Raw genomic sequence first — 18,830 nt, forward strand, 5'->3', positions numbered from 1 at the left:
AATTTCCTTTGCATATTATTCTCATTTGGAGTGCTGTTTTTTCAGTTTAATGTCATTTAAAATCAAAAACGTATTAGATGATACAAAATATATTTACTTTAAATATTCAGCATTAAAGAAAATCATTGTAAAATATGCCTCTAGTGCAAACTCAGAGTTGATCAGGTGAAAATCAGCCTGACTGCATCATTTTATGCTTCATTAGTATCTTAGCAGTTCAGCTGACATGCAGAAAGAATGTGCTATAGTTTAAGATGCTTATATCTTTATTCCTCTTGCATGCTAGTGGAATGAAGTTATAGCCATAGCCAGATGTTATTAAACAAATGTATGAGGTACTTTTTACCCCCAGAAGCTGGTTCCAGGCCGAAATCTAAAGAAACTGAGCTGTACAAAGCTGGGTTCAGTGGGGAGCCAAGGTATACCATCTCATCAGTGTTCTTCGCAGCATGAGTGATATTAAACCAGGGCTTGTTGAAGGTACTGAAAATTGTCATTTCCTGATATTTCAGGGCAAGGTACTCAGGAGGAGATGAGGTGGAGTCTGTTCTATCTTTAACTGGAGGAAACAAACGTCTTAAGAATTCTTGACATCAGATGTTTAAGTAACAAATCCAGCCACACACACTTTTACTCAGACATGCTAAACATCTGTTTATGGCATTAAAAAATTATGCATAAATTTAACCTTCCTAAGAAACAAATATAAAGCTTTGATTCAAGCTAAAACCAAACATCTGCATTTTTTTCTTTTTTGGTGTATCATTCACATTTAAAATGAATTTTCATTGAAATAAAAATATTCTTCATATTGCTCTATCGTTTTAGGGCTTGAGCGTCAGTTTAGTGCTCAATCATACCCACAGCCACTGCGGCCAGCTCAGCTGATGCCTCCCAATCACAAAGTTGATCACACAACAGCCCAGCCTCAGGAGGAGCAAGGAGTGATAGAACCCATGGTGATGCAGACAGCATCTCCTGTAGGCAGCAGGTGAGGGTATCTGATGGGAAAACGGCCAATGAAGGTGCTTGGATGCCTTCTTTATTGAGCAGTGCCTAAAACCATGACGTTGCATGACAATTCACTGCAAGTTTCCAAATGATTGTTAAAGTGCCTTAGCTTTTAAAGTGATTGTCAAAGTATCTTTTTAAGATGAAGGTTTTTATACTTACCTTACTTGTTACAGTTGTGAACCGGTTTTAACAGCTCCGATGTCATCCCCTTATCGACGCAGTACACTATATGCTTCTTGGCTGGTATTGATCTTTCTTAAATTTATTAGGCTGTTTTCCTTTCTATGTGTGTCTGTGTGTGCGTGCAGACGAGTATATATGTGTATGCCTTCATATGCATACATGGAAAACATAATTATTTATGCAAGGACAGAAAGAAACTTGGCAGAAAGACCATAACTCCAAAAAAATTTTCCTTAGCAAACTTTTGCAGATTATGTTCACTGAATGTTTTAAATTAGATTTATATTATTAATATTTTCATATATATATATATTACAATTTCTGTTTCATAATACTAAATTCTGGTTTTTGTTGCTTTTTGACCCTGAACTCCAAAGAGAAATGCAAAATACCTTAGTGGTGAAACTACTGGATGGGAAGAAGATGATGACAATTACTTTGTGCGTATAGTACAAGGTATGGCAAGAATTTGCCAGCAGATGGCAGATTTTTCACATGGAAGGAGTTCTTTAAAGGTGGGTATTGTGTATATTGTGCAGTTACACACCTGTATTTTTTTTATAGCTGTAGCATATTTAAAATTCTCAGCAGGCAGTTTTAATAATTATAATAAATCCAAAATTTGTAAAGCGCATACTCACACTCCTAAGGAGCATGGCTTTAGCGCTTAAGAACAAGAACGAAACATGGACAGCATATGAGGGACAGGAAAACAAATAACATATGAGCCATAAAAGAATAAACAACCATACTAAATGAAGAATAAAATCAAATACAGAAAACACAAAGAGGAACCAAATAACAAGAACAAGAGAGCTGTAACATGATATTGCAACAGAAACGGTGTGAAAAGGACTAGCATTATGGGAAAGGGTGTTAGGAGTAATGTTTACAGAAGACGGAAGTTTGGCAAGATATGACTTTAGCAGTAAAATCCAAGTAGCGCATATATTACCTTGAGATTTTGTTGTCTTTTTCTTTCAAAGGATTCAAGTGAAATGGCATTACTAGGGCTCACCCTTGCAGCAAGTGGAAAAGAACTTGTCACATTTGCTAGATGCCTTCAGGCCATGTGTCAGCAGCACAGGTATAAGACTGTTCTACATGCTTGGTTTAGATCCTGAACAGTTAACCCATTCAGTGTAGATGAAAAGCAACAGAACTTTTGAAATGGTAGTGGTGGCACAAAGTACAATGTGTTCCAATATTTACACCTATTAACCTACTATAAAGATAACCATCATTAACACACTGTTTTAAAGAGCGTTTTTTAAACATGTAAATGATAGGATCTGCAAGAACTTTAGTTTTTGTTTTCTTGTACTTAATTCAAATGAAAAATGGTAACTGTTTATTGCAGAGAGAGCTCCAGTCATGAGATCAGGTTACAGAAATTATAAAACTGTTAACACGATATATAGAAACATAGTGCCAAACAATGAAATGAAATATTTTATTGAAGTATACATTAGACTTCAAATATTATTTACTATTATAGTAATTTTTAGCTGCTTAAGTATAATTCCATAATGAATAATCCGCAATCATTTCAAACATGGTTCTTCACCAGCTGACATTGCCTACTTTCAAATATAACAAAATACCTGATTGCTTGATTATTTTTAGCTCCTTAAGGGAAGTAATAATAAAACACTCCCTGAAGAAGCCAACAGTCTCTTCCCTTAAATATTCATTAATTTACGCACAGCTTAATGTTTTGTGAACTACCCAGTTTGCATTACCGTGTGCAAAACACTGTAGCAGTGAAGATGTTTGCACTGCAAAAACGAATCTTATAGAAAGAGGTGGATAATACAGTGTTATATCAAATTCTTTTTTATCTTTTAAGAAGATTAAAGCTCCAAAAATATAATTGTCAGCATGCTTTTAGCAAACAATGTTGTTTGATGAAGCTGATGGGAAGGGAAGATATTCTCTGTCTGCACCAAATTGAAGCACCCTGGTTAATGTTTTGACAAAGAAGTTCATTTTTCTTAGCAGAAACTGCACCTCATATTCATAGTAGTTGCAAGGCAAGTATTTACCATCCTATAGACATAACTAGAATTTATTTTGGGACAAATATTTCACATATTTTACAGGTTAGCAGAGGAAGTGCAGTGTGCTGGTGAGAAGATAGCAACCCATTCCACCCAGCTGCGCATTGTGGCTAGTGTACTGCACAATTCTCCTGACAATCCTGAGGTAAGACTTTTTTCCCTCTCAGTGTGCTGGTCTTATACACATTGAAGGCATCTGGAACAGCTAGTGGATGTAGAATTGCAAAAATGCTTAGATTTGTTAAGTTGTAGATCTTTAATAGCTTGGATTATGAATGATTGTATGCTATGTATTGAGACACTGTATCTTGTGATTTTTGGGCTTATGTTAGATTTTGAAGAATTTTATATTTATCTCAAGAATATTTTCCTCATGTGTGCAGTTCTGTATGCGCACATATAAATAATGGATTCTTAGCACAGTAATGTACAAATATGTGGTGATGCACAGTGAGGTACAAAAATGCTGTTCAGTAATAACATATTAGGGTACTAAAGGAGCTAACTGAAGGAGTTGCCTAGAAATAATTATACCTCAGCTGATAACTGAAAATTGTGTGTATATATGGGTGCATACATGTGTGCAGGGAGACTGCATTCTTGCAAGAAATGCTACTAACCTGGTTCAAGCAGTGCAAGAAATGTTCTCTGTAGCTGAAGGAGTGTCTGTTGCAGTAAGTTGAATGGGGACACAAAGATGAATTTGCATAATTTGAATTCATTTTTGAAAAGTAAACTGTGGGAATCTTTGCATTATAGCTCGAGCAACTTTCTGTGTCCTTTACACAAATTATGAAGTTTATATTTTGTCTGTCCAAAAAAGGTCTTTAGTTTAATAATTTGTAGTTTAACATAAAGATCTTGAACATATTTGCAGAACCTGCTGGAGCCAAGAGAGGGCATTGAAGGCGACAAGCAGGTTGTAGATTTGCTGACCAGGTGGCAGAAAAAATTAGCATCATACCGAATCCAGCAGAGCAAAATAAGTGATGTTGATGAACTTGGCTTACGACGAATGGAGGTTCACAGTCCTCCATCTCTTATTAACATTGCAGACTGCAGTACTTCATCTCATTGTCATGAGTAAAATGAACAGTCTGGGTTATTTTGCAAGCATAGTTTAAGATCTTCACATTCTTTTCTCACTGGGGAAATGTTTTAGAAATTGGGGACTCTTATTGTCACCTTTTACTGAAGAGTTCTGATGTGCTAAGTCTTTTTCTCTTCTACTCAGAGACAAATTTCATCTTTGCCTGAAAGCAGGAATCTTTAACAGACATTTAGCACACTGGCTTTAGCAATCAATGTTAGTCAGTGTGCAGTCTTTGGCTATCACTTGTTGATGCAGAAATGATCAGAATCAGGTAACATTTCAGGTGGGTGCATGATGATTAGAGAAAGTCTGTTTTATTTAATGAAAAAAAAAAAAAAGAAAATTTTGTTTAGCACCGTTTTAAGAGTTTGCAGCCCAAGTTCTGTCAATAGATTTGACTTTATTAGGATCCTGTTGTACTTGTTACAGGTTCAGAAAAGGTGTGGGAATGGTAGTGTGTGTGTGTGCACATTCATTAGCACTGCTGAGATTATAAGGTGTATATTGTATTTTGTTCAATCTTTGCTTCACCTGAAGCAGTAAATAGTTTAGGGTGGAAGGAGTACAAGGTTTCATAATGCTGCAGGATTTATTGAGCACATTTCTCCACACAGAGATGAGCTCAATGTGCTTTAGAAGATACAAGGGGCAGTAGGTCATGATGTCTTATGACAAAGAAGGGTGCTACAGTCAGGCACACATGCATAGTGAACATTGCCAGGAACATAAATAAACATAGAAGGTGGAGAAAGTAACAGCTGTGACCGGAATGTGTATAGCATTGCCACTGTAATGTCCATACAGTGGCAGGCCATTCCATACACTAGGGTCAGAGAGAGTATGAATGATGGCCAAACTGCTCCAGTGAGAAAACTGATGTGGGAAAACACACGCATACTACAATATAGTGCACATGAAATCTTTTTTTGGTGTCTATCTGTAAAAATATTTCAGATCATAGGCAGCTTTTAACTAAATCATCTTGAAAAAATGTTAAATGCTGCTTAGCAAGACTGCAAACGAGTAGCAAAGATTTAGTGTATGATGGCTCATAATCAGTCTTGCCATTTTATGATTGCTCTGTACTTTCTTATGCTAAGGCGCTCTATTTATGCACTTGATATCTTTTATTAAGAATGTTGTAACCAATTTGGCAATGAAAACATGGTATTATTAAGTCGGAAAATCTAAATGTTTGGTGGATATCACAATGCATTATTTTGCACAGTAAATAATCTTTAAGAACAAAATATGATGTTCCTCTTTACATATGATAAATGTCTTTAATGTGAAAAAGCTGACAACTATTCTTTCATATCTTGCCTTCAGTTTCACATATTAAAATAGACATGTGACATGTTATTTTATACCATGCTCGATAATCAAGCACTGTCAAATAAAGAGGATGCTCCCCTCTTCCCCACAGTTCAAGTCCTTTAAACTCTTCCACTTGATCTAAGCAATGTACAAAAGAGTCATGTTAAAATGTCAGTACATTACACACCACTTACATTAACAAATGCAGGTCACATATTCCACACTCTCATTCTTTATGAACAGTGCTCCAATGACCAGTTATGCCCTTTATGATGACTATCCTTTAAATAAGAAGCTACTTTGCCTCATGCTGCTGTTTTTTTTTTTTTAAAGCACAAATATACATATATACATAGGATGTCTAGGGCTTTTGTATTTAGAATTTGTAACTGATTTTTTTAAACAGAACATTCAAACTGCCTAAAGACTCTAAAAATACAAATCTTATCTCTATATATAAAATGAACACTATTTTTTCTATATATTTCAATATAAATGTAGATTTGCACTTGTATACAGTGCCTCTCATTTAACAGCACGTAATCACAAATATGCGTGAAGGATGGAAATAAAGAAATAAGTAGCTGTATGAAAGGGAACTCCACTCCCCCACTACATACATACTCTTCAGTAATCTTAACATGCAATTTTGTAATATTAAAGGAGGACCTAAACATATGCCCAAAAAGCAATCTGTACAAACTAACATTCCCTCAATCAAAAGCTTTTAAGACATACAGGCATGAAAACTGAGGGAAAAAAAATCATCTCTGCATCCAGCAGAAGAAAACAATGAGCAGCAAACCCTTTTAAGTTGCACCAATATGCACATACCTCCCCTTCAAGGCAAAGCCAGGTGCAAAACTATTTTAAAATGACTGGATTTAGTCCAAGACACTAATTACCAAAATTCTGAGCAAATGACTGTTAAAAGACTGCAAGATACAAACCTTTTAGCATCAGCATTGCCCCAGTGCTTTGAAATGAGGTCAAGTCCTGCTTCACAAACATAAGCTTTTTTTTTTTATGGCATGCCTCATTATAGCTAAAAAAAAATCACAGTACATTTTTATGACAGCACAACATCCTGTCATCATTTCTGAACTTTATGTTGAACTCCAATTAAATACCATGATACCTTTATTACAAATAACATTTGCTGCTGTTAATTTTTACAAAAGTAAATAATAGTGAAAACAATGAGTTGTGTTTCCTGGGTTGTACAAAATACCAAAAGAAGCATGAAAAGATGGCTCCCATCCTATTTTAACATGAGATGCCCAGAAAACATATACCCCCCCCCCCCCAAAAAAAAAAAAAAAAAGCAAAAATTAGAAAAGGAGAGGAAAAACTATTTTAGAACTTGTCCATTTATATTTTGCTATATTAATGGTATTAAGTAAGAGCTATGTGTGTATACCTTTACTCTTTTAGCACACCTCTGTACATCGGGGCTTGTAATACTACTTAATCCCCTTTGTACCAAGGTAGTACGATGTAGCTAAACTTGCTACTGATAGACAAAAAGCCTTGTTTCAGATCAGTTTCTCTAATGACCTATGGTTTGTAATGGTCTATCTAAAAAAAAGGGACAAAATCCAAATCAGTCTAAAATGGCTGAACCCATCATATTTAACATACAAATATAGGCATGCTCATTCACAACTGATGATGTCCACTCTCATATTTTTAGAAAGCACCACTGTTAAAATAGATGCCTGTGAAAACATCTCACTGTATTCTTGCATTTTTTTGTTTTGTTTTCTCATGTAGAATTTTTTTCCAGAGGTGAAGAATTACTAGTACTCGTGTGTGTGTGTGTGTGCGCGCGCGCACATGTGCTATTTTATGCATAAAAAAAGACCTGAAATAAGTCACATTAATGCCAATGAAATCTTGGACAGTTATGTCTAAAAGTGAAAGCCTGATTAAATACTGAACTAAATTCACAAACTGAAATTAAACACAATAGGATACATAACATTGTGAAATATGTTTCTGGCAGCAAATGTTAACATTTGTCAACATATGATTAAATAAATAAACACCTTGAGTTAGCAATCTATTAACAACAGTAATTTTCCGTGTTTTATAAGTCATTGTGTACCTGACCATGAAAGAGTGTTACTGATATGAACACAAAGGCATAAATGTAGCATAACCAGAAAGAACAATGCAAGCAATAATACAATTCTTTTTCTTGCAAATGCCTTTCATGCAGCACACACACACTTTCATACTATATATGCCAAATTTCAAATCATCAAAATATTTTGTCTAAATAAATCCACAGCTCTAAAGGTGACTCTCCTTTTTCTTGTTTACATATTCCAATGTATATATGAAGAGATCCTCACCCAATTAAAACAAGCACCAGTGTGGAATTCGCCTTTGAAAGAATTTTGTCAGTCCTGGCAGTTTTATTAAAGAACACTAAAACTTCAGACTGAATTATCACAACATTAAATACAACTTTGATATATCTTGTCCTTGTCTTATTTAATGCCATGGATAGGGCAGAAATTTATCCACATCATGTTGATTCTTCAGAAGATTGGAACAAGCTCTCAAAGTAGACACAAAAAATCCACAATACTTGTGCTGCAGGTACTCGGCTCTGTTCGGCACACAACAGCTGCCTGCTTGATATTTCTCCCTCAGCCCAACACTTTTTTGTTTAGAACCTCTGAATTCTCAGGAATACTGCCAACAGGATGGAAATATCCATTTGAACACAAACTGCCCACCAAACTGGCTCAGATTATGCCAGTCCCCACTTGGCACTACATACAGCATACTGTATATTTCTCGCCTTGTAACAGATGCAAGGTGTAAATAAATCTTTGAAGACAAAGCACCATGGAAAGACTGGATAGTTTATTTCTGCTGTCTTCTGGACTATATACCCACTGAAGAGTTGGGTTATTTTGTTTTTATTTTGTTATTTTTCTTTGCTTTGACAATGACCATGTCATTCCAAAACTGAATAACCACTTTGGAGCTAAAGCTATGTGCACAGCAAATGAGCTCCAGCTATGCATACTACAACAATTGTCCTCTTTAACAGGTCCCTTTAAAAAGGGAAAGTTTATATTTTTCCATGTTAAGCAAAGGTTGCACATCAGTCACAAGGAAAACAAAGGGCCCTGATATTTGTAGTCCCCATAGTGCAGTAAAGCCTCATGTCAACTTCATATCAGTTACCTAGACAGATATGTAAACATCCAGAGTCCTTATTCAAGCATCCACTCAACGCAAATGGCTAGTTTTCGTTGGCCAGAATAGTGATGCATAGTCGACGTTCTGGCCAGCTGTATGTTTTTGGACACATCATCTGAAACAAGGTGCCCAAATCTGAATTGTATGTCTCTCCAGTGTAAATACTAATAACATAAACAAGATTTGTTCAAATAAATAAAATCTTACAAAATGCAACTTTATATGCAGATGATATATTCTGTTGCAAAGATATAAATCAAAAAAGTGGCTGAAAAAAAATTACCTCATCACATCGTGCAAGTTCCTCAAGATCTTCACTCATTTCCTCTAAGAAGTCATCTTGGATGAGTACCTGAAGCCATGTGCCATGTGCAGCAAAAGGATGCTCTTCATCAGCGATGGATCCCACAACACTTGGTGACACTAATGTGACAGCTACATCATTCAAAACACTCTTGAAGGTGAAGTGGCGCCCATGTTTTAATCTGCCCCTGTAAGTTTGTGCAAAGTGTAAATGACTTGAACATTTGATTGTGCCAAAGTATGAGCAATAAAAATTTCTTAATACTAAATTTATTACTCACGATAAAGCTGAAAAATCAAAATTTGGTACATCTATTGCAAGTTTCACCTGAGAGCTAGAGGCAGAAGAGATCCTGCCTCCAAGTTAAACTTGAGATGCACAGACTCCAAAGTGCGGGTACGAATGAGCTCTGTAGGCCCTTCAGAACTTGTAGTACTGTCAAAGGACTCCTTTCGTGACTGGTGTTGACTACAGCAAAAATTGAAGGTAATGTTTTTATTATAATAATAAATCATAATTTATATTGCTTTATGCAAGAACTCTGTAGGAATGATAATTAAATCTAATTTCTCTTCGTTCAACACATCGTTTTATTTTAAATGATCTAAAATAACAATTTCACTTCATAAAATTGTTTTGTTTAAATTTTTGTTATAATAATTGCTAAAGTCTAGATTTTCCATTAAACAAACAAAAAAAAAAAAACCAAATTTATTAAAAGAACACAAAACATTTTTAACAACAGCCACAAAGGATAACTTACTGTTCATTTTCACTACCATCTTCTCTTGACTGCACATTAAGTCGTGTACTGCTAAGACCTTTTTTGAGAGTTGCTTTAATCTGTTCTGACTCTAAATGATAAAAAAAAAATTAAAAAAACCAGCAATTTGATCATATATTGAGTGAGAAACAATCTAAGCATTCAAACGGGAACTATAAAAAAAACCCAAAAAAACATATATATATCTCTCACACTTTTTGGCTGAAGGTGGCATAACTAAATCATGAATAGGCTCGTTACAACTTTAACATTCTTTTTTTCTGCACAGCCGCAAACATACATACAAATATAAACCTGTAACTTAATCTACACTGTACTAATGTACAATCATATTTACCAATTTCTGACAATTCTCGCCGATCTGAGTCTTTGCTTCCCTTCCGTTCAGCTTCTGAGCGGTTGTTTTCTTTATCTTCATCACTGTATGTACTGTGATTATCATTGTCACCTGGTTCTTCCCACATGCAGCGACTGCTGACACCACTCAGATTGGAACCTTCTTGTTCGATGCCTTGTTCAACTCTCTCCTGAATAATCACAACACTTTTTCCTAAGCTGGGAATTCAGCAATGAAATGCAGTGCTCTCTGGGCATATTAGCGCATTTAAGTGGAAAACCAAATTCTATCCCATCCAGTGATGATTATCCCTGTATGTTTGTAAAGCACTTAGAGTTTGTCTAGTGCTGGGGAAAGATGCTACATTAATATACTTTATTATTAATACTTTAAAATATGGAAAATGAATATGACTGCTCATTTAAATGTTTTACAATTTATTGGCACTCAATTAAAACAAACAAACCTGTAAATGTGGATCTAACTCAAATATGGTTTCCCCTCGCCTCATATCTGTTACTAGCCAAGCTCCACCAGCACTGAAACACAAGAAAGTTTAAAACAGGCTGGAATCCATTTCTTTTTAATCAAACACAGTACAAAGATCAAGTCACAACAAAACAATATGTGATCTGTCCTGCCACATTAACTTCAAGTGCTGTTCTTTCATTGCTATTGTAGATATCTGCAGCCATAAAATTCCAGGAACGCACACACACACACACACACAAAAAACAACAAGTTTCACTGACAAACACTGAATGATAAACTGAAAAGATGCTGGTAAAATCTGGTGACCACTTACCTAGGTTTAGATCTTAACAGTTCAATCACACCAGGGCCATTCCAGTGCTGAGCTGCTTTCAGTTCTTCACTACATACACCCACAATCTGTGGAGACAGCAGGAGCATTAAGTATTTAATACTGATTTTATCATTAGATTTAATAAGAGTAATTACACTTAATTTATTTAAATTACAATTATATTACATATAATAACTGCCACTTTTAATGCTTAGAGAATATAGCTTCAGTAGAACTTGAAGCAATGATCCCCACCTGAATAAAATTAACAATGCCAAAAGGTGTTGTTATTGGGTGCAGTTGTGCATCTTCTGTCATTAGCATGTGCTGAATGCGAGACTCACTGCCATCTAGTGGCGTGTGCCATGAGACATGGTCACCACTACATAACACATTTTCTGCAAATTAATAAAACACAAGTCCAATATGTGATTCAGTTTCAGAAATTTTAAGTTTATTCAGCAGCTTTTACTGGATCCAGGTTATTTACCAATACCGACCATGAGTGTTTAACTTGAAGTCTAATATGACTACTATAGTCGCGATTTAGATCCAGTGCGTTAAATGTTTCTTGCAAAATGTACATTAATAATAATATAATACTTTCTTCATTTCTTTAGATAAGTCTTTAGATAAGAATGCTTGTCATTATTAACCTTATCCTACTCCTCACCCACCCACAAAAAATGTCTTACCTGACTGAAACACATAACGTGCTAAGGCTTGCATTAAAGCTGCTGGCCAAGTGGGTGGGTTTGTTTCCTCTGGTTCTCGCTTCAGCCGCATTGTCAATTCAAACCCAAACCCACTGGGCCCATCTGTTCCACTTCCTAAACTGAAAAGTCAAGAATATCATCTGCATTAAGTGCAAATCTAGATACTGCATTTTATCACTTGATGTTAAATTTTTTTAAAAAGTACATTTAAGGAAATCATGTTCTAAATCAAGGGTTAAGAAATCAATTATATCTATAAGGAATATGCAGATTTGTTTTCAACGTGAACAATATGGAGCTCTGCATGTACACATGATGTGGCCCTAAGCTCTTCGAGGAGTAACAAGAAATAAACTAAACTAACATGCATATAAAAAAGGAAAAAAAAAAAAAGCACAATGCAATAAATAGTTAAAAACATTTTTTGAAAGTAGTAGAGGGATTAAACTTAAATTCTAAATACTTACTCATGAACTCTTCCATCACCATGAAGATCAGAGAAACCAAAGCTGATGTAATGCCAGTGCGGAGGAATCTGTCGGGCAGGGTCTCCAGGGTTTGAATACATGCTGATGTAGTCAAGTGGATCAGGGCCTCCCAACCTGTATTTTAAAAACAAAAACATTTATGTGCATGCACACACACAGTGTATTGAGTAATAAGATTGTGCAGCCTGCAACCATTTTTTAAAATGTGCCTAAATATCACCATGTAGAAGTTTGTTAGCAAAAAGTAAGTGAAAAAAATTCTCAACATTAAAAACTAAGAACAAGTTGTTGCTAGTTACTACACTGCTGGACACTATTTGACAATAATGCCACGCACTTCCTTTGGCCAGACTGAGTATGAAACAGAAACCAGTAATAAAGATCTCTCCATAAGTACAGAATCTTACTCTTAAAATCTTCATATATTTAGAAGACTGTAAAATAAAAAAACTATCTAAATGCAGAATGGAAAATTCTAGACTTACACGAAGAAATGCAGAGGGATGGGATATTCTTTATGGTGTATGCTATACAGAAGTGCAATGAGTTTGTCTTAAACACAAGAAACTTTCTTGGTGGGTGTGTGAATGTGATGAGTTGCAAAGTTTCCATTTTTTGAGCAATCTTGATTGCTACTACCAAACAAATTGACTAAAGTGATTAACATAAAAATCAGACTACATGATAATGATCATCATAAATATTTTTGTGAAAAAAAATGAATATTAGTCTGTTCCACATGGAGACATCCCTCCAAGTTCTATACTCATGCAGTCAAATTAAAAAAAATTAGACTTTCAGCAAAATATAGTGCTAGAATAATCAATATTTGCGAAGTCACTATCCACCTCCACTCCTTATTGTCCATGCACACATGCAGTCAGTAGTCTTAATTGACATAATTAATACACAGGTAAAAATGACTGAAACTGTCATTTAAAAAAAAGGTCTCAACAATTTGGCTACATATGTAAGCCTTACTGTTATTGAAAGAGTTTAAGAAATTTAAAAAAAAAGTCTTAGTCAAGTGTTTCTTCAAAAGCAACTCAAACTCCCCAACCCCCCAAGTCCTATTGTGACTTTATCTGCTAAGTACAGAGATAAATGTTTCTGTTAAGTACTGAGCCTCCATATATCACACTAATAACCTTTTATAGTAGTAATGTGTTCATATGCTACTGAACTCTCTTACAAACTATCTACAGCAAAGTACTGCTGTGGGAGGTCTGCTCTTCAGTGGAGGTAGAACCATCCACACAACCATTAATCCTTCAGGCCAATCCCTTCAAACAGACCCACTTCAACCACATGCAGACCACAGCCATTCAGTTTGGCTGGAGCATAGAAAGCCAGGAGTGAGAGTGGGGGGAGGAGATCAAGCATGTCAATCAAGGATATCGAAAAAAGTGTCAAGAGTGTGATTATGCCAGTATCAAATGTCCTGGTTTAGGTATTAAAACTCCAAGAACAGCTTGTTAGAATGTCAAAGGCATGACCCCTATTTCTTTTTAAAAATATACTCCAATCACTTTAAACATAATTGTCTTGCATCTATACATTTCTCATTTATAAGATGAATTTATGACTAATGAAAAATTCAAGCAAGGGCTCTTTCAGAAATCTAAATAAACTGTTAATAAGCTGGCTGATATTTTAGAACTTCAATTATTTATTGCAGATGAATGAGTTTTGATAAAGATAAAATGCAGATATTTTAAGCTCTGGGATTACTCGATCTTATTCCAATCTGAAGGTAATTCTAACCTTATTATTTACTCTTTATTCTGAAGATGTGTACTATGACCATAAATTAATAATAAAACTTATATCCTACTTAAAAATCACTCGTTTTGTGAAGCTTTAAAAAACAAGTTCCCGAAAGGTGTCACATTACAAGTACTTCAAGGTTTTGAATTCTTCACAGCTGAAACACGGTAGTAGACAAGGTTGATCGAAAACAGTGTATGTGAACTATTTTTCTATGAAGAACCAAAAGGCCACTGCCTGGGAGGCCGGCGAAATAGCCCCCACCAAGATACTCCCAGCAGCCCAGCAGGGGGGCGTTGGTACAGTAAGACCCCCCACATCGCCTTGTCCTTGCTGCAGTGTCGTCAAGCCATATACATCTTTTCAACTGACTCTATTGAGAAGTACACTGCGATTGTTTGCGGTACTCGCCGGGAGGTAGAGAGAAGACCTCTCCCACGCTAATATTCCATTGCATGCGTGTGCGCTCGTGAGTGCTTGCTGATTACACAAAACTTGTCGCCTTTTTGGACTTTAAATGATAATTATAAAAAATGAGTACGGATATTATTTCATAGTACTTAATTACTTCGTTTATTCTTTCTCCGTAAAGGGCGAGCGCTAAATGGAAAAAAAGAATTTTCTTGCTTATTTTACCTCTTATTTTATAAAGATTTGTCATTGTAAAGCTCATCACGCAACGAAACTATCGTTGGCTCAATGATGTATATAAATGGATGGTGTGGGTTGGTGGCTGGCAAATCACACGAAAGCACATGCTGACGGAACACCTGCAGTCGGACTCTTTTGATGTCGGTGAAACTCGTGTAAACCCAGCAGGCCTAGGGTCATCGCATGCCTTCTAACGGACTGACATGCGACGGATGGGTCGCGGCACTGCATAGGGAATCTAGAAAAATGTCTTTGTCGTCGTGGGAGGCCCACTGCTCCACCTCTGGGCTTAACGGGAAAAGATGGCAAATTAGAGCTCAGCTGGTGGCTATACCATCCTCAGATTGGCTGCCGCTCGCCGATTCATTCCGAAGAGGACAAAGTCTACTGCGACCGATTTTTGTTCATTTTTAATTTTGCTCTTACACCAGAATTACCACAAATTCTAATAGGAATGGCAAGAAATATTTATAAGAAATCTGTGCAGTAATTCAAATGACACATGACAGGGCAAAAGTGATTATGTGTTGCTGACTTCTGAGCAATAATCATAGAAGTGTAATAAAGCTTGTTTCTGCATCCAAAAAACTACAGGCGAAAATAATTTTGTTGGCTACTACAATTTAATTCTAAGACCAAGGATCACTTGCCAAAATAGCAGCACCCACCACCACCAGCTATGACTCGAAGTACTAGTAAGGTGGACCCCCCACTACCACACAAGCTCTACAGAAGCACAAGCTGATGGCCTTCAATAATTGCCAAGTCAACCCTTCAGCAGCCTTATCAGCTGGCGAAATGCCTCATATACCCTTGTCTTGTTGGTCCGAGACCTCCAAAAGGTCATCTCTTTCCAGGTGGCACTAGTCTTTATTTTTTTGGAGATTCAAATGAGGTCTTTATCCAAATTAAGTTATTTTGTCATTTTATCTTCCTATACTTGGTCATATATGCCTGTACATTATGGGATATACAATGGATGAAATTTAAGCCACAGACATCTTTAATAAATTTGCCTAATTAAAAAATTCACATAAAAGTGAAAAGAGTCTTTCATATTCTGTCCATGTCTCCTGCTTGTCTAACGCACTGATAGCATGCTCCTTCATGAGCATGATTATGTGCTATATACATAACACATTACTATTTTGCCAATTTTAAAGTTTACTCAACAGTATCACTCATACTAAGGTGGGTTTTTTTTCTTCTTGAGGGTGCTGATTAACATTTATGTGAAACAAGCATTTCCAACTTTTCTTCTGTGGATATTACCTTTTGGGCCTGGTATTTTTTGCTGCAAGCTCATGTGATACTTTGACACTTGAACACAGATAGGGGGATAAAGTAAATACTAAAAAATAAGACTTGTCAGTTAAAGGATAAGGGCAGACTAATTAACAATTACAAACAGATGTCCCTACTGTCTAGAGCACAATTTCTGTCAGTTTTACCTCAGTTTTATGTATCACCAGAAACAGTTGTGGTTACAAACACCTAAGATGGAACAAACTTTATTACTTGGAGACAATGAAAAGAAACTGACACACAGCTGTCAATACAATCTCAAGTGCAGTATTTTTCCGCAAGTTATGTTCTTTTTTTACTTTATTTGTTAATTTAAAAAAAATTGTCTTTTAACAAACTGTGAAACAAATTTTTTTTTTTTTAAAAACTACAAAAACTGCAACTATAGTTAATCTCTATTATACTGAAGGAAAACAGGGTTTCCTGTGGATTCCTTTTAAGTCAACATGCTAGAGGTATATTTACTTTACAAATTATTTTCTTTTTCACTAGATTAAGACTTTTTAATATATTTCACATGTTTTAAAGACTGCAGATAAATATTTTAAAATCTGGGAGATTGCATAACTTGATTTGCATACCTGATTTATCAAGAAAGGTAAACACAACATGAGAAAGGACCTGGCTATAATATATCCTGCCCTATGACCTTTAGACTATGGGACCTTTTACCTTATTTTTAAAGATCTAAGACAAAATTCATAAAATGAGAGTAGACCCTGGCCAGATTTTTATTTGGACTTAACCATCCAAAGTGGTTCTGAAATTAAATGTTATTAAAGAGTAAATTAAAATCATTAATAGAATAGTTAATAATTAACTGAGGCATGAACAATAAATTTTCTGACAGAAAAGCACAGCTACATCTACTGCTACTCAGAATTGAAAAAAATCTTAGTATAGTTAAACTCCTATTTTTTTTCATCATTTGCCATTCTGCCTGTGCTAGGTTTGAGCATTTGTTCCAGTCTAAGATGAAAGGCAAAGCTGAAAGAGGTGGGCAAAAATATTAAATGACTTAAAAACAATCACAATTTAGAAAATAATAAATGTGTAATTTATATTGCTCAGAATCATATTCATATAGGAATATATGAGATTAGCACTAGATATAAAAATTAAGTCATACGTGTAGTACATTAAGGGATAGAAAGATTCACAATGTTGACAATGAAGTACTAAAGACAACAGAGAAACAAAGTAACAACAATGAGGAAAAAGAACCAACAAAGGATATCAGCGTAAATGGGTCAGACAGAGCAAACAGGTCTCTACGATGAAAGAAAAAAGATTTTTTAACAAAATTTAAAATAAACCCTAACTAATCTTATTTATTGTACCCAGAAATCTCTTTCCAAATGTGAACTGTACAAGGTACACAAATGAATACTTGAAAATGATGAAGGTTAGTTCTGCCCAAATTTAAGAATGTATTAATCCTTTCTAACACTTTCATTACTTATAAATACTCGCATTGTATATGTTTCAAAGGACTAACATTAAAACTATTTATGAATTTAAAAATTTATAAACTTTCAAAATAATTATAAATCTCACTGAAAAATATTACAGTGATATACATTAAGTGGTCAACTGAAAGCGAGGGGAGGTGACTTCAAAATAAGAGGGAATAGTTATAGTAGGCATCCAATCAGCTGGTGGTAAAAAAGTGTTAGCAACAGAACAAGTATTTACATCCATAAAATGTAACAATAACAAAATAGTTTTACACTGCGAGTTTCAGAATAGGTTTAGCCTTGAATTTCTAAACTTTCAATTCAACAGAAATGTCCAAAAAACCCTTGAAAACAACATATAAAGGCTGACTTAACCACATTTTAATGCTTCTAAAATAGTTCTGTTCAATGTTGATGGCTGTTTAAAGGCACAACTGAGTTTTATGTCTATGTTATGTGATGCTACCCTTACTAGTCCCACATCCATAGTATTTTAGTTTTTTAAATCACAAAACTGTATACATCTGACATTAAATGCTAGACAGACTAAACAAAAACAATGAAATGAGTCAGTCATATTTGTGCATCTACTACTGTTGTTAATATGTACCTCTAGCACCATGTATTATGCAATGTGATAATAACAAGAGTTCCGTTATCTTGGATAATAGTGATTGAAGAGTTTAGTGTTACATGTATTGCTACACTGTTAGCAACAAACAGTTCTTTCTCATCTGTACACTTCTTTCACAGGTCTAAGTAAATTTATTATGTGCTAATTACTCAGAAAACAGACTTAAACGTGGTCTAAGATTTCTTCAAAACGATTCATCTCCAATCAAAAACCCTGCCCTACCCAAACACTGAAACAGAGACTGACTCAGAGATCCCACAAGTGTCGTCTGCCTTAGGTACATGACAAAGAAAAAAACGTCTTCCTTACCAGTATTTTACTAAAGCGGTTACTTGCAAAGGATTTGGTTGATCGGGATAAAGCCTTCGACATGCTGTATATATTGCTTCCAGTCCTGGTGGAGTAACTGGAACATTAGTGTGCGGAAAGTTAGCAGAGTAAATGCTCTCTCTGTCCACCATCTTCGCTGATCCAGCTACTGGTATCTGCGCTCTTCTAGTCACCTCCTGCTGAACCGAACATTAAAATAATTGTAATTTGTCAAAGTAACTTTGCAAATATGTATTTTATACAACAAATACAATCACATCATTTATATTGAAATAAATTATATGTAATTTGTGTAAATTATTTTATAAACAACGCAGAAATAGACTTCTCTTGAGGTTAGATATGAAGATAAGAACTAATTGATAG

At 35.3% G+C, this 18,830-nt stretch overlaps 2 protein-coding genes across 6 annotated transcripts in view; one reads left to right on the forward strand and one right to left on the reverse strand.

The window, feature by feature from the left end:
• The window catches only part of LOC112564862 (catenin alpha-1-like), a 30,184-nt gene extending 29,214 nt beyond the window's left edge, over positions 1-970 (forward strand). For 3 of the 5 annotated variants that reach the window (XM_025239941.1, XM_025239942.1, XM_025239946.1), the window contains 2 exons: positions 353-480; positions 829-970. In XM_025239941.1, the coding sequence (XP_025095726.1) occupies positions 353-453 (101 nt within the window). In that variant the 3' untranslated portion in view covers positions 454-480; positions 829-970. Of the gene's footprint in view, positions 1-352; positions 481-828 lie in introns of those variants that run through there. The other 2 variants (XM_025239943.1, XR_003099269.1) reach the window with 2 other exon arrangements.
• A 4,301-nt stretch (positions 971-5,271) lies between these two features.
• LOC112564863 (suppressor of fused homolog) lies at positions 5,272-18,819 on the reverse strand. Its single transcript, XM_025239948.1, has 11 exons — positions 18,444-18,819; positions 12,300-12,434; positions 11,812-11,951; positions 11,372-11,514; positions 11,117-11,202; positions 10,778-10,850; positions 10,312-10,501; positions 9,954-10,044; positions 9,518-9,658; positions 9,170-9,377; positions 5,272-9,001 (listed from the first exon to the last, which is right to left on the reverse strand). The coding sequence occupies exons 1-11, from the start codon at positions 18,593-18,595 to the stop codon at positions 8,930-8,932; spliced, it is 1,431 nt and encodes a 476-aa protein (XP_025095733.1). The 5' UTR covers positions 18,596-18,819; the 3' UTR covers positions 5,272-8,929.
• Between the last annotated feature and the right edge of the window lie 11 nt (positions 18,820-18,830).

The sequence above is a fragment of the Pomacea canaliculata genome, linkage group LG5 (genome assembly GCF_003073045.1).
Source record: "Pomacea canaliculata isolate SZHN2017 linkage group LG5, ASM307304v1, whole genome shotgun sequence".
NCBI lineage: Eukaryota > Metazoa > Mollusca > Gastropoda > Architaenioglossa > Ampullariidae > Pomacea > Pomacea canaliculata.